This window comes from Aedes albopictus, chromosome 3 (genome assembly GCF_035046485.1).
Source record: "Aedes albopictus strain Foshan chromosome 3, AalbF5, whole genome shotgun sequence".
Classification (NCBI taxonomy): Eukaryota; Metazoa; Arthropoda; class Insecta; order Diptera; family Culicidae; genus Aedes; species Aedes albopictus.
Genome location: NC_085138.1, coordinates 26,238,314 through 26,254,063, shown reverse-complemented (window position 1 = coordinate 26,254,063; position 15,750 = coordinate 26,238,314). Strand labels below are relative to the sequence as shown.

Here is a 15,750-nt window from a genome sequence, read left to right as displayed (position 1 = left end):
CCGAGTAACGTTTCCGGGTCTACCTATCGTGCGACGCGATGATAGACCAAAAATCCTGGTCAAAGAATCTGAAATGTTAAACGGGATGTCATTCGGGGCTTCGGGTTTCAGCCGTTCGGATGGGATCAGCTGTTTCCATAGTCGTCCTTGGTACGGGGTTCGTCGGCCGGTTGACTTAGGCTACTGTGACGACAGCGGGATCCTAGGACGCCCGGAGCAATTCTCTGCACCGGCGTCAGGTGCTGCATCGTCGTTTGGTCCGAATCGGATCGGAGGAGGGCCGGTCGCCAGGGTTTGGTGGTTCCACTGGCCCCGACGGAGGACGGTACGGTCAGGAGGCTCTGGTTCTGGATGGCCAGCGGACTCGGGCGATTGGAGAGTTTCCGCTGAAGGGTTGTAGTGGGTGTGTGGAGTGAAGAGGAGGACGATGTGAGGGGACTGGACGGGTCTACGGGTGTTCCCGAGCGGGGGCACTGACCCGGTGGGTAGGCTAGACTGGACAGGCGAACGCTGAAGCGTCGCCGGAGGGGTTTGGGAGAAGGCGTGTAAGGGGATGTAGCGCTGTATGGCGGAGGATTCGCTGGACGGAACGTCGAGGAAGTCACTGGATTATGGCTAAGAGGACTAGATTGTAGTGGGTTGCTCAGTGATTGACCGAGATGTGGTTTGAGTGATCCTCGGCGAGGGGCTGAATCCGGATTGTTAGGGAAGATCGACATGATCGAAGGCGGCATTTGAGGGGCAGCGGATGTGGCGATTTTTCGCTGTGGAGGCTTTCCAGCGCCTACGGTAGCGTAGTTCGATACGGCGGCTTGCGTGTGAGCCATTTCCAAGGCCCGGATGAGGTCGCCGATGGTGGTTGTTTCCAAGAGGTGTTCGTCCGAGGGCGGAAGTGACATCAAGCTGCCTCGACCTTTAGCCGTTGCCGCCAGGTACTGCTGCTGCGGTGAGAAGTTGAACATCGAGGCCCGTCCTCGGGAAGTGCTGGACAGGTACGACTCAATGGGTCGAGCCGATTCCACGTCGTATATGGGGCTGGGCTTGGTTTCGGAAGGTACTGAAGACTTCCTGAAGGGATTCAATCGCTGCAGAAGTCGGCGGTTCAACGCAGAGAAAGATGATAGTCGCTCCCTTGGCGGTGGAGGGGCTTCGAACGAAACATTCGAGCCGAACTGTTGTTTGCTGTTGGACAGGGCCGTCCTCAGTAGGTTGTCCCGTGATTTCTGCGCCTTCTGTCGGATTTTCATCATTTCTTTGATTTGAAGGGCATCGCCACCGCTCCAGGTCCAATCGTACGGATTCTAAGGAATAGAGATATGTTAGAACTTAGAAACGTCCATACGATTAATATTCTTACGCCCGGCGTCTGATGTGGTGCCAATCCGATGTCCGAGGAGGCCCTTGGTCTGCCCATGGGAGGAGTCGTCAGATAAGCATTATCTGATCCTCCGCCATGCGACCACCCGGACCACGTCTGCTCGCTGGCCAGTATCTGCGAGTCCGAGAAGCAGTTGATTCCCGTGTTGATCGAAGTCTGATCCAACATGCTTTGGCCGTCCTCGTCGACTGGGTTGATGTGGGCCAGAGCCGAGACGACCTTCGCCAGCAACTCGGCCGGTTGCACCAGTGCCTGGATGCCGAAGGTCTTCTCCTTGTTGATTCGACTGAGATCGCTATCGGACAGGCGTCGGATCGAAGACGTGACGGATTTCGAACGCTGTCGGGGCTCCACCTGCGCCACCGTAGTGCTGATTGAGTAGGCCCGCTTGCGGCAAATGGCGATTGGATCGACGTCCTCCTCGCGGTACATCGTCAGGTCTGGACAGGAATCTGAACGACTGAGGTTCATGCTAGCGAAGCGGTCCGACGGTTCTTCGAACACGGGCTGGAATGGAGAGAAGAAACATTTGTTCCATGTGTTAAACTGTTATTATCGATCGTCAGCTGAACATTTGTAGCGCTCAGGCGTATGACAGACTCATGATATGCTGCTTCAATCGAAATGCCTACCTTCAGGCTATTTCGGGCAGCAGTCAACTCGAAGACATGAAAACCGATATCTATTACGGACATCAAGATGTAGACTTGCAGAATCTGGAACAGATTCTTGCAGAATTTGGAATCCCTCCAGGGATTCCTCCAGGGATTCCTCCAGGAATTCCTCCAAGGATTCGTCCAGAGATTCCTCCAGAGATTCCTCCACGAATTCCTCCATGAATTCCTCCAGGAATTCTTCCAGGGATTCCTCCAGGGATTCCTCCAGGGATTCCTCCAGAAATTCCTCCAGGGATTCCTCCAGGAATTCCTCCAGGAATTCCTCCAGGGATTCCTCCAGGGATTCCTCCAGAAATTCCTCCAGGAATTCCTCCAGGAATTCCTCCAGGAATTCCTCCAGGGATTCCTCCAGGAATTCCTCCAGGAATTCCTCCTGGAATTCTTCCAGGGATTCCTCCAGGAATTCCTCCAGGGATTCCTCCAGGAATTCCTCCAGGGATTCCTCCAGGAATTCCTCCAGGAATTCCTCCAGGGATTCCTCCAGGAATTCCTCCAGGGATTCCTCCAGGGATTCCTCCAGGGATTCCTCCAGGAATTCCTCCAGGGATTCCTCCAGGAATTCCTCCAGGGATTCCTCCAGGAATTCCTCCAGGGATTCCTCCAGGAATTCCTCCAGGGATTCCTCCAGGAATTCCTCCAGGGATTCCTCCAGGGATTCCTCCAGGAATTCCTCCAGGGATTCCTCCAGGGATTCCTCCAGGAATTCCTCCAGGGATTCCTCCAGGAATTCCTCCAGGGTTTCCTCCAGGAATTCCTCCAGGGATTCCTCCAGGAATTCCTCCAGGGATTCCTCCAGGAATTCCTCCAGGGATTCCTCCAGGAATTCCTCCAGGGATTCCTCCAGGAATTCCTCCAGGGATTCCTCCAGGAATTCCTCCAGGGATTCCTCCAGGAATTCCTCCAGGGATTCCTCCAGGAATTCCTCCAGGGATTCCTCCAGGAATTCCTCCAGGGATTCCTCCAGGAATTCCTCCAGGGATTCCTCCAGGAATTCCTCCAGGGATTCCTCCAGGAATTCCTCCAGGGATTCCTCCAGGAATTCCTCCAGGGATTCCTCCAGGAATTCCTCCAGGGATTCCTCCAGGAATTCCTCCAGGGATTCCTCCAGGAATTCCTCCAGGGATTCCTCCAGGAATTCCTCCAGGGATTCCTCCAGGAATTCCTCCAGGGATTCCTCCAGGAATTCTTCCAGGAATTCCTCCAGGGATTCCTCCAGGAATTCCTCCAGGGATTCCTCCAGGAATTCCTCCAGGGATTCCTCCAGGAATTCCTCCAGGGATTCCACCAGGAATTCCTCCAGGAATTCCTCCAGGGATTCCTCCAGGAATTCCACCAGGAATTCCTCCAGGAATTCCTCCAGGGATTCCTCCAGGGATTCCTCCAGGAATTCCTCCAGGGATTCCTCCAGGAATTCCTCCAGGAATTCCTCCAGGGATTCCTCCAGGAATTCCTCCAGGGTTTCCTCCAGGAATTCCTCCAGGGTTTCCTCCAGGAATTCCTCCAGGGTTTCCTCCAGGAATTCCTCCAGGGATTCCTCCAGGAATTCCTCCAGGGATTCCTCCAGGAATTCCTCCAGGGATTCCTCCAGGAATTCCTCCAGGAATTCCTCCAGGGATTCCTCCAGGAATTCCTCCAGGAATTCCTCCAGGGATTCCTCCAGGAATTCCTCCAGGGATTCCTCCAGGAATTCCTCCAGGGATTCCTCCAGGAATTCCTCCAGGGATTCCTCCAGGAATTCCTCCAGGGATTCCTCCAGGAATTCCTCCAGGGATTCCTCCAGGAATTCCTCTAGGGATTCCTCCAGGAATTCCTCCAGGGATTCCTCCAGGAATTCCTCCAGGGATTCCTCCAGGGATTCCTCCAGGGATTCCTCCAGGAATTCCTCCAGGGATTCCTCCAGGAATTCCTCCAGGGATTCCTCCAGCGATTCCTCCAGGGATTCCTCCAGGGATTCCTCCAGGAATTCCTCCAGGGATTCCTCCAGGAATTCCTCCAGGAATTCCTCCAGGAATTCCTCTAGGAATTCCTCCAGGAATTCCTCTAGGAATTCCTCCAGGGGTTCCTCCAGGAATTCCTCCAGGGATTCCTCCAGGAATTCCTCCAGGGATTCCTCCAGGAATTCCTCCAGGGATTCCTTCAGGGATTCCTCCAGGAATTCCTCCTGGGATTCCTCCAGGAATTCCTCCAGGGATTCCTCCAGGAATTCCTCCAGGGATTCCTCCAGGAATTCCTCCAGGGATTCCTCCAGGAATTCCTCCAGGGATTCCTCCAGGAATTCCTCCAGGGATTCCTCCAGGAATTCCTCCAGGGATTCCTCCAGGAATTCCTCCAGGGATTCCTCCAGGAATTCCTCCAGGAATTCCTCCAGGGATTTCTCCAGGAATTCCTCCAGGAATTCCTCCAGGAATTCCTCCAGGGCTTCCTCCAGGAATTCCTTCAGGGATTCCTCCAGGAATTCCTCCGGGGATTCCTCCAGGAATTCCTCCGGGGATTCCTCCAGGAATTCCTCCAGGGAATCCTCCATGGATTCCTTCAGGAATTCCTCCAAGGATTCCTCCAGGAATTCCTCCAGGGATCCCTCCAGGAATTCCTCCAGGGATTCCTCCAGGAATTCCCCCAGGGATTTCTCCAGGAATTCTACCAGGGATTCCTCCAGGAATTCCCCCAGGGATTCCTCCAGGAATTCCAGGAATTGAAACCTGAATCAGAGTGCTCAATTAGGATACACCAACCGAACGGCATCCACGCACCATTTGAACCCTCTGCCACACAGCCTTCTCATATACTCCGACATCTCAGCATGAACTTCTAGGCTTCTATAACTATGATCAAGTTTCCTGTTGCCAAGATGCTAACTACATCATAACCCTACAAATGCTCCACCAAGCAGTTGATTCTCCATCGCTTACCTTGAACTTCATCATGTAGACTTCGTTCAGAATCTTCCTCAAGTAGCTGATATCCTTGGTTACACCATTCCAAACCCGATTTTGAGCTGCCCGCACGTTGACGGCCAACATCTTCTCCAACTGCTGGACCTTCTTGTGGGCCATTCCTCTGCAACGAGAAGAAATCATGTAACTTACCCTCATCTATCACATTCCCTCCTGTACCTACTTCGCAATGAAACCCAGTATCATGAACACATAACCAACTCCGGCGAAGAACCACAGGATCACGAAGACCTGGTAGTAGATGTAGGCCGTCCCGAACTCGTGCTCCTGCGAGGCCTGGAACGTGCTGGCGTAATCCCCGAACCCGATCGTAGTCAACGTGACGAACGAGTAGTACACCGAAACATCGTAGGGCCATTTTTCAAAGTAGCTGAAAATGGCCGCCGGCACGAAGATGAAGATCACAATACCCGGGATCAGATAGAGGACAATCTGCCCAATGAAGTTAACCTTGTGCGGGACGTACTGCCGGTTGGACGACAGCTTGAACTGCTTGTACTTTCGGTACAGTCGAATGTACTGGAAATGAAATAGAAATTGATCATGTGCATCTCTGCGAAATTAGTAATCAAGAAACTCACAGTTTTTCCATATAGATCACCCAAGTAGGCGAAGAAGAAACCATTCACCGGGAGGCCGATCAACGCATAGAAGATCATGAAAATTCGTCCGAACGTGTTGTTGGGCGAAATGTTGCCATAGCCTGAAACGATTCCACAATCAATCAACCGTTGATCAATGATCATTCAGTAGGTAGATAAGTGATCCTTATTACCGATGGTGGAGCAAACGATGAAGGCGAAATAGAACGAGTGGTAGAAGTTCCATACGTACGGTGGTTCGTACTCGTCCAGGGTGTAGTTGGTGACCTTCTTGTCGCAGTAGTCGTTCAGGCGGACCAGCAGCTCCTGCTGCAGTTCGTTATCGTGGGGCGCCAGGTACTTGGTGAGTAGTTCTGCAAGGTGGTGAAATCGGAAAGTGAGAACATAATTTGTTAGATAGGTGGGTATGAACCGACCGAGCGCTAACGCCTAAATGTAGGCAATCGAGAAATGAGTTTTTAATCAGGGGGAGGAGCCTACTGGCTGAATATGAGAGAGAAAGAGTAAAAGAACTGCTCTGATACACGCTAAGAATGTTACACACGAGTTACGCATAAATGTAAATCTCACTTCGTCTTCAACCAGTAGATAGTGTTCAACAAACCAAAGAAGCATAGTTCGATAATAATTTTTCATTAGGGCCTAGCTGATATTATCGAGTTCTCTTCATCGGTCCTCCCTTTGTTGTTATAACGCATGTGTATTGAGTTTTTCAAAGATTGTTTGAGTAAAATCCGTAGCTAAAAGCTACACTTTGCTATAGTAACAAAAACAATGACGATTTCTAAAATGATTTTTTTTATTAGGGCCTAACTGACTTGATCGATTTCTTTTCGCCGACTCTCTCTTGCACTAATAGAAAACAAACAAAATAATCAAAGTCGATTTAGTTTGTTTTGATGAAGTTATTAGCGCAAGAGAATGGCGACAAAGAGTAATCGATCAAGTCAGTTAGGCCCTAATGAAACATCATTGTCGAATTATTTTGAAAGGTAACTGAAGGGCGACGGGTTCGATTCTCGGTCAGTCCAGGAACTTTTCGAATAGGAAATTTTCTTGACTTACTTGGGCACAGAGCGAGTATCTTCGTGCCTGTCACACGGTATAAATCACGCAAAAATTATTGCGACCCGCTGTAAATAAAAGAGCGATAGGAATCTCGCTTATCGATAAGAATAAGCCACTTACAATTTGCATTTTCATTAGCCTGTCGTGGCCACCCTCTCCCCACTCGCACGCAGTTGATTATTCAAAGCAGCATCAAGTGACATGTTTATGATTTATTGATGCCATTACCTTGCGCTTGAGCTGAATTAGTAAGTTTTATGGGCAGTTCCGATCGAAGAGCTTTGATTGTCAATGGAATGTGGTTATTGTGTGATAAAAAAAATATCTAAAAATAATTTGAAACGATCAATGGGCGTATCCGAGCCCTAGTTTGCTTCATTTCCATATTTATCATTTAGGCATAGTGCCCATAGTCACCATCATTTTACAGCGCCGTTGCAGTACGCTTGGGACGAAGCAAGCAGCCTGCTACGTCAGGTATGTCATACACGCAGAAAAATAAATTGTAAACACAATTAAATTCTAGTTAAAATCAACCGATTTTTCATTTTACTATAGCGACAAACTGATTTCTAGTTTAAACTGAACTGTTCTATTGTTTGATAATTCAATTATTTTCATTTGTCGAAATTTTTGACAGTTTGTTAAAACAAACAGAGATATGGTATTTTCAACATGAAATAATGGATTGATTCAAACGACTGCACTTTTGCCACTAATAAACCCGGAATGTGATTGTGTTGGTGACGGCAGCAACTGCGGCAGCTCGGAAATCTATTTTTAGACTGTCGGTAAGCGGATGGGGAGGAGAACGACTAAAAAAAGACAAAAATGGCGAAACCGATCAACCTTTTGTGGATGCTGTCGTGAGTACCTGCGCGTTATCCATCACGGCCAAAGCTGCACTTGGAAGTTGGCGTGATGGATTTGCTACACCTTCTTCGTTGTGACGATGTTGGAATAAGTATTTTATAGATGTGTGAGTGCTTTCGGACCATGTTTATGGTTTTTATTTTGTTGAAACAAATGAAATTTTTGACCTTGTATGAAATGATGGTAATCGGTTGTTTTTATCGATAAACTCTAAATGAAAATAATTAAATATAACTTTGGAATAAGTAAATTCTCAGTTTGAAAATCAACCATGCGTTTTATTGTTTTAAACAAGCGCTATTTTTCTGCGTGTACCAGGTCTTGTAGTGGCACAGGTGTAAAACGTGTAAAACTAATGCAAATATTGTTGTGGTTACTCGGTCCGTTCTACATATATTGCACACGATGAGTGTATGTTAATTAAAGCGGATTAAACGGCGTGTGGCATCTGAAGTAATAATTATTTATTGATAATCTGTTTTACAAATTGACCACAAATGAACATTCATCGTTTGTGGTAAATGAATGCATACATATTTCTTTTTAGCGATACGTCTGCGATAGTGATACAGTTCTGACTGTCATTTAGATCACATGGATAGTTTGAAAGTGAATGAAATCGATTGATTTGACAATACTGACGGTGTGCAGAACAGCGTAAGAATTTCAAGTCAACTATCCAGTTCATTCGAGTCTCGACGGGGAATACAACAAGGTGATAGACTTTCTGCCTACTATTCAACATCGCCCTGGAAGGTGTTATGTGGCGAGCCGGGCTAAACAGCCGGGTACGATCTTCAAGAATTCCGGCCAATTTGTCTGTTTTGCGGATGACATGGATATTATTGCTAGAGCATTTGGAACGGTGGCAGAACTGTACACCCGCCTGAAACGTGAAGCAGCAAAGGTCGGGCTGCACAATGGTACAATTTTGAGAAAAGCTGGCAGAAATTCAATTTTTGAACATCTCTTAAATGGGTTTCAGTCTATCGATCATTCTTCTACAATATCAGAATCGTTGACAATCTTTTAAATAAAATAGAAAACAATATTTTGTATCTTTTTACAGGACTAAATAGCTGCTGATTGAAAAAAAATGCTGATTTTTTGATAAAGAACACAAGCAAATTCAACCACTACAAAAGTCTAATAATATAAGTAATTCAATGGCTTCCAGAAGTTTATTCGTAAGTTTTTGGGTATATTAGGCATCTGCAATTGAAAAAGAGATTAAAAAACACATTTGGCTTCAAAATTAACATCACATATTATTAGTACGAGAAATTCTTATTCTTCAACTACAAAGTGTCTTACAAATCGCTCTCAGCTACTCCCCGCGCAGATATTCGGTTCAAACGCTCGTCTAAGTATGTGGAATTGATTATAAGGAAAATTGCAGCTGCCAAAACATTAGCGCCAAAATGATATGTGTACAGCCGAACTGTATGAAAAACATCAATTTTGTTCGGAATTCGTTTGAAGAAATCGACAAATAATGAAAATGCCATTACCACAGACAAACAGACATATTACTAAGAAGAAATTGGCTTCAAAAACATCGTTCGGCATCCCAGTAGCACCCTCTATAATGCTCAATCTGAAGCATTCTTGTGCAGGTGTTGTTTCCCTCGGCTCGATGTGACAATTTAGCAGGTGACGACTCCCTCGTGGCGTCATCCATTCATAAAACATGAATGAAAGTTCATGATTGATTCATTTTATGTAAACATTGATCGGCGTCGCGTTCATTTCTCTCCAAAATTGAGAGGTGATGTAGGCACAGCAGCGCCACCATGACACATGCGAGCACAGTCCGAACCACACATTATTTTCAAAATGACCGTTAAATCGTGCGATGATTGCGATTTGAGTAGTATGTCTGTTTGTCTGTGCCATTACTATGAAATTGAGAGCTCAATAATGTTTCAGTATATTCATTTAGGCTAAAACTAGCAGTCTACTATGATTTGGCAATTTTTGTCACGTATTTTCAAATCTGGACCACTGTGGGCTGGTGGTGAATGGAGCTAAAACAAAGTGCATGCTAGAAGGTGGGTCCGAGAGAGACAGGCCAAACCTTGGCAGCAATGTTACGATAGACGGGGATACTTTCGAGGTGGTAGAAGAATTCATCTACCACGGTTCCTTGCTAACGGCTGACAATAACGTGAGCCGTGAAATACGAAGGCGCATCATCAGTAGAAGTCGTGCTTACTATGGGCAGTGCCATTGGGCCACCATTGGGCACCCGAAGAAACTGCGGTCGAAAAGATTCACCCCTGCACTAATTGTACCATGTACAAGACGCCAATCTGACCGGTGGTCCTCTACTGATACGAAACATAGACCATGCTCGAGGAGGACCTGCAAGCACTCGCAGCTTTCGAGCGACGTGTGCTAACGACGATCTTTGTCGGCATGCAGGAGAACGGTGTATGGCAGCGAAGAATGAACCACGAGCTCGCTACACTTTACGGCGGAACCAGCATCCAGAAAGTGTTCGAATGAGTGTAATCAGTTTCGTACCTTTTAATTCCGCCTTATTTTGCTTAAAAGGTACGAAACTGATTACAGTCATTCAAAGAGGGTATTCTGCTTAGAAGGTTCGAAAAGTCGGTACAAGATCCAGAAAGTGGCTAAACCTGGTCGGATACGGGGGGCAGGGCATGTTGCAAGATTGCTGGACAATAACCCTGCAAAGTTGGTGTTTGCTAACCATCTGGTTGGTACAAGAAGGCGTAGTGCCCAGAGAGCACAATAGGTGAAGCGTGATTTGGCAAAATAAAAAATAAATGAATGATGTAAAAGCAGTTGTCTAGAAGAGAGCCAGCGTCAATTTGTGTCGATTTGGCTGGAAATACAGTGTATCAAACAATTGTCCGTACAGTAATTTTTTGATCAAAATAATTTTCCATTTAAACGTTCATAACTTTTTTATACGTCAATCAAAAATTTGATTTGACCAAATTGAAATTTTGACCAATTATAACCCATATATATATATTGAATCTTCATTGGTAAAATTTTGAGCGAAATCGAATAAGTTTTTTGAAAGTTATAGAACTTTCAGTAAAACTTATAAGATTTTTGAACACATTTTTAAAACATTATATCTCAATATGTACTTGATGAAACTTTTTCAATGTTTTGTTTTCAATCTGTATATGTTCAGAGTGTCATTTGGAAATTTATCATATTTTGATCAATAAAAGTGCCAAGTGTTTTCAACTTTTTTAAACTCTTCTTATGTAATATTTTTATACAGGACCTACTTAACTACATATGAAGAGTAAGTCGAGGTCCTATGGATTTTTCGTTCAGTTAATGCACTTCTCATTAACTTTTATTGGTGAATAACGTTTGGCAGATTATATGTGCAAAATATGGTAAATTATTAAACATCATGAACTACATAAGCACATTTTTCATATTTTTGGTAGTGAATATAAAACCTCAAACATAGCTGCATATGAAAGCCTTAGGTACAGTGATAGACATTCGTTTAGCCGAGGCTAAAAAAATTTCAAAAAAGTGCCAGGAAACTCATACAAAAGATTTTATGATAAAACTTTTTTATCGTAGTGATAGTATATCTAGTACTGTTTTATAAAAATGAGATACATCACACTTACATATACACTGAAACAAAAACGAGGGTCTCTCTCTCTCTTCTTGGCGTAACGTCCTCATTGGGACAAAGCCTGCTTCTCAGCTTAGTGTTCTATGAGCACTTCCACAGTTATTAACTGAGAGCTTCCTCTGCCAATGACCATTTTGCATGTGTATATCGTGTGGCAGGCACGAAGATACTCTATGCCCAAGGAAGTCAAGGAAATTTCCTTTACGAAAAGATCCTGGACCGACCGGGAATCGAACCCGTCACCCTCAGCATGGTCATGCTGAATACCCGTGCGTTTACCGCCTCGGCTATATGGGCCCGAGGGTAAAAACCCTTTAAATGTCATTTTTTGCCTAGACATTCGTTTAGACGAATTGTACAATTTTTAGAATTCCATAATAAAAAAAACTATCAAATTTCGAAAAATATCCAACAAAGTCATTTTGTATGGTGATCTGCATTATAGATCGACTTGTAAATCTTGAATTAGATCGTTTTTGGAAGTGTTGCCATATTAATTTTGCATGCATCTCAAATAAATATATCATAATATTTTAAATATTTCTCAATTGAGATTTGATGTAGTTATTTTTATCGGAAGTGTTTCAAAAGAATCTAATGAAAGTTTCATGACCAAAGCAGGTTGAAATTTTGCGAAAAATAACGTTTTAAATATAAAAAAATAACACAAACCATCAAAAAATCACGTATTTAAGTATTGTTTTGATGAAATATGAAGGTTTCACTTGCATAAATCACAGCGTTTACTACTATTACGTCTTCTAATAGCTCCCAATATCTCCTAGACTGTATTCTGGCTGAAATAATATACATTGGACGGCTCATATTTCGAGAAATAGCACCGAAAGTATTCAAATTTCTAGCATGAACTGCTTGTTTCATAATTTTGACATTCTTTTCAAATAAATCATGTTGAAAATGAATGTGGTTCACAACCAAGACTCATTTATAATATATTTCTTCATATTGAATGAAACAAGCCAATTATTTAACCAAATCTTGCATTTTTGTATAAGCATCTGCTTTTGAATAAACAGGGTACACAAAATCTGACACTTCTTGCAGTTCTTTCACTTTGCAGTCTTCTAACTCATTTAGTAATGATAGTATCAAACAGGTATATTCCACAGGCATTAGGGAACGTATTTATTTCAATGCAGAACTATTTATTTTAGCTTTCATCAATCCCATTTTAAAGTTTAACCAACCAAAAACCAATATACTTATTTTTTCATGACATTTTATGCAATAATTTGAACATCTTTGCAAATGAATGGTCGCAACCTTGGCTTTAATATATGATTCATGAGTGGTCAAAATTTCAGCGTTTTCGAATGACGCATAAACAATATATACACATTTGAATGAAAAATTATTTTGACGAAAAATTTCCTGTACGGGCAATTGTTTGATACACTGTAGAATCGATGGCCATCCGCTTAGAGAGCGAGCATGTGTTCCTCAAGACCACAAGGACCAATCCAGCAGCATCTAACTTTTATGAAACGAATATAAAAGTAAGGAGTTTATAACCTTGAGGGCAGTTCAACGTTTGTCGGCCCAGCAAATTAATTAAGACTGGACTCGAAAAAGTGAGACACACAAAATAATGTTTAACTTTTGATTGCGTGCACAAAAATAGCTTAGTCTCTTGTTTCCGACGATGTCTCCGCCTACACTTAATCGATTTTGATGAAATTTTCATGGTATTAGTCAAAAAAATCAGCTAATTTTGTGCAAGCAATAAAAAGTTATAGGTACATTATTTTGTGTGTCTTATTTTTTTCGAGTCCAGTTTTCAATAGTTTTGTTTTTTGTAACGGGTTGCAAAATGATTATTCTTACAGCATCCAACAAAGCTTTCCGAGTTGGATAAATATGGCGATTGCTGTAAAAATATATAGTTTTGCAACGAGTTGCATACAACATTGCTAGCAATGATAACACATATTTTAAAATTCAATTCAAAATTGAACGTTCTAATTCTTCAAACTCTTAAACTAGTATGACACTCTTTGACCAATGCCAAATATTTGACCACTTTTGACAGTTAAATTTTGACCAAGGTGTACCTGGCAAACAAAAATATTTGTCACTCTCGAAAAACGAATAGGGATAAACAGAGCCAAACAACCTGCCAAAATTTATCTGTCAAAAGTGATCAAATATTTGGCGTCTGGGCACAGAGTGTAATAGCACCCTTACCGTGAAAACACAGTTTGTTAACCAAACTGTTGCATTATGGTTCATATTGCAAATGATGCAACTGATTGGTATAGTGAAGAAATGTAAGCCAAATACGAATCTTAGTTAGTGAATTTTATTGCCTAAAAGGGAACACAAAAGAAGTTACTTCTTAGGGACCGTCCATAATGACGTATCATTTTAGGGAGAGGGGGGAATTTCCAGAAAATGGTACCATGTATTTTGCCCATCCCATCATTTTTTGAATTTCTCTCATTTTTTTGGTTGAAATTAAAGTAAGCACACTGTTGTTTTTTCTAGAACTTCTTTTTAATATTCTTTTCAAGTTTTACTTACAGAACAATGATGAAAAAAAGAGTTCGACTCAAAGAAAAAAATCAATTGGTATTAAAGAAAAAAAAACAGTGACAAAAAAGTTCCTACTTCGAAAATCAATATGTTTTCGATAAGCTTCTATCAAAAGGCCCCTCGATTGTTTATGTTTTGAGATTTTGACATGTTTTGAAGCATACGGCTTGACCTGGTGCATTTGTTAAGGTGATCGCGTTTGATTAGGTTGAAAAAAAATAGAGATCGTAGTGGTTTCGAAAGCAATTCCCTTGTGAATCCAAAAATTGGTGTGCAAAACAGTGAATCGCACCAGCATGTCGCTAGGAATTACAGCATTAGCAAGGCAGCGGTTGAAAAAAATCTTCTGAAACAAAAAAAAATATTCGGATCAATGGTGGATTGTCCAGGTAGAGGCAGAAAACGCAAAACGGATACAAGATCGGACACCAAGATCAAGGCAAACAAAGCCAAACGGCTCAAGTTTGCTATTGAGCATACTGATAAGCCAGTTGAGTTTTGGAAAAAAGTTATCTGGACGGACGAGTCGAAATTCGAGCTTTTCAATCGAAAGCGGCGGGTTTGTGTGTGGTGCAGATCGGGTTAGGAGCTACAGGATCGCCACATCCAAGGCACGGTGAAGCATGGAGGAAGAAATGTGATGGTCTGGGGGTGTTTTTCATGGAGTGGAGTGGGTAGTCTCGTGAAAATCGATGGGATAATGATTGGAGATTCCTACATCGACATCCTGCGAGAAAATCTGGAGCTTTCGCTGATCCAGACGGGCCTTGAAGAAAAGTTTGTATTTCAGCAGGACAACGACCCGAAGAAGACCAAGTCTTTCTTCCGGTCTTGCCGGATCAAACCGTTGGAATGGCTCCACAAAGCCCGGACCGCAACTCCATCGAGAATTTGTGGACGATTCTAGATGCCAGAGTTGACAAAACTGGCGTTAGGAGAAAGTGGGGTAATATGCACCCCCTAAGCAAACGTGGCCCTATAATTAAGATTAAGTTGATTTTAGGGGTGTCTTGCGTTTTGAAAGTTAGTTTACTTATTTGACTAAGAGACGCCCACTTCTGGTCCGCGTGATATCAATTTTACCGAATCAAATTAACAATTTAAAAAAGTGTTACATTCTGGGTGCTGAAAAACGGTTGGGGGCAAAACGCACCTTTTTTGTAAACAAATTTATTGGAACTATTTCACTAGATACATGTACACGTTACACAGAAGAACAGTTTAAAACTAAATCTAATGCCTCTACAGAAAGCTAGTCATTGGCATCTAAAACATAATTTACATACAGTAGACGTTCGGCTCTAAAAATGTTTATAACATACAGTAGACGTTCGGTCGGTGCAAACGGTTTAACTGCAATGCTTTTTAACTGCAAGTCCGATAAGTGCAACAATTTTGCAGTTATCGCACCGCCATCCGTCAAAATGGTGCGCCATGTTAGCCCAAATGAACAGTCGGAAGAAGTTCACGTTCATTTTACGTCAGTTGATGGTTTGTTGACACTGTCAGGCGTTGCAGTTATCCAATTTTCGTTCGCTAAGTGAAACCAAAGAATAAAAATAGAAAGAATGTCCTCTCTTGCCTTTTTCCATGTAAACGTCAAGCGACAAGACCAGTGGCGCTCTCTAAACGTTTCAAGGTGGAGGCTCAATGCAACAGTGTTTGTGATTTGTCATAAAAGAAGGTGGTGTTTGTATGTTTTGGTATCCGCATATAATCAGTAACGCACACTACCGCATGAAGGTTGAACTTTCATCCGCAGATAGCGCTGCGGTAGTGTCCCCCGAGCATCGACGGAGTGGGCATTCTTGATATTCTTATTTTTTGGTGAAACGTAAACATGTTGCAGTTATCGAACGTCTACTGTAATCAGCGCGCAATTGCTTAAATTGCGTGCGATTCAAATTAGATAATCTTTTCAAATGTGGAAAATCATCATTTTTCACGCTTTTCAATTGAATATTCTTGTCTTTCTTGGGCTTGTCCGGTTCAATTTTGCGTCTAG

General features: G+C 43.3%; 1 protein-coding gene across 9 annotated transcripts in view; it reads right to left on the bottom strand.

Moving 5' to 3' along the window:
- The window catches only part of LOC109426125 (open rectifier potassium channel protein 1), a 198,804-nt gene that overhangs the window by 4,639 nt on the left and 178,415 nt on the right, over positions 1-15,750 (bottom strand). For 8 of the 9 annotated variants that reach the window (XR_009998573.1, XR_009998571.1, XR_009998572.1 and 5 more), the window contains 6 exons: positions 5,785-5,964; positions 5,591-5,712; positions 5,173-5,528; positions 4,965-5,112; positions 1,358-1,885; positions 24-1,301 (listed from right to left, as the gene is read on the bottom strand). Coding sequence is in view for 1 of the 9 variants with exons in the window: in XM_062855676.1 (XP_062711660.1) it covers positions 4,965-5,112; positions 5,173-5,528; positions 5,591-5,712; positions 5,785-5,964 (806 nt within the window). In the remaining 8 variants the exon portion in view is untranslated. The remainder of the gene's footprint in view (positions 1-23; positions 1,302-1,357; positions 1,886-4,964; positions 5,113-5,172; positions 5,529-5,590; positions 5,713-5,784; positions 5,965-15,750) is intronic. The other variant, XM_062855676.1, reaches the window with a different exon arrangement.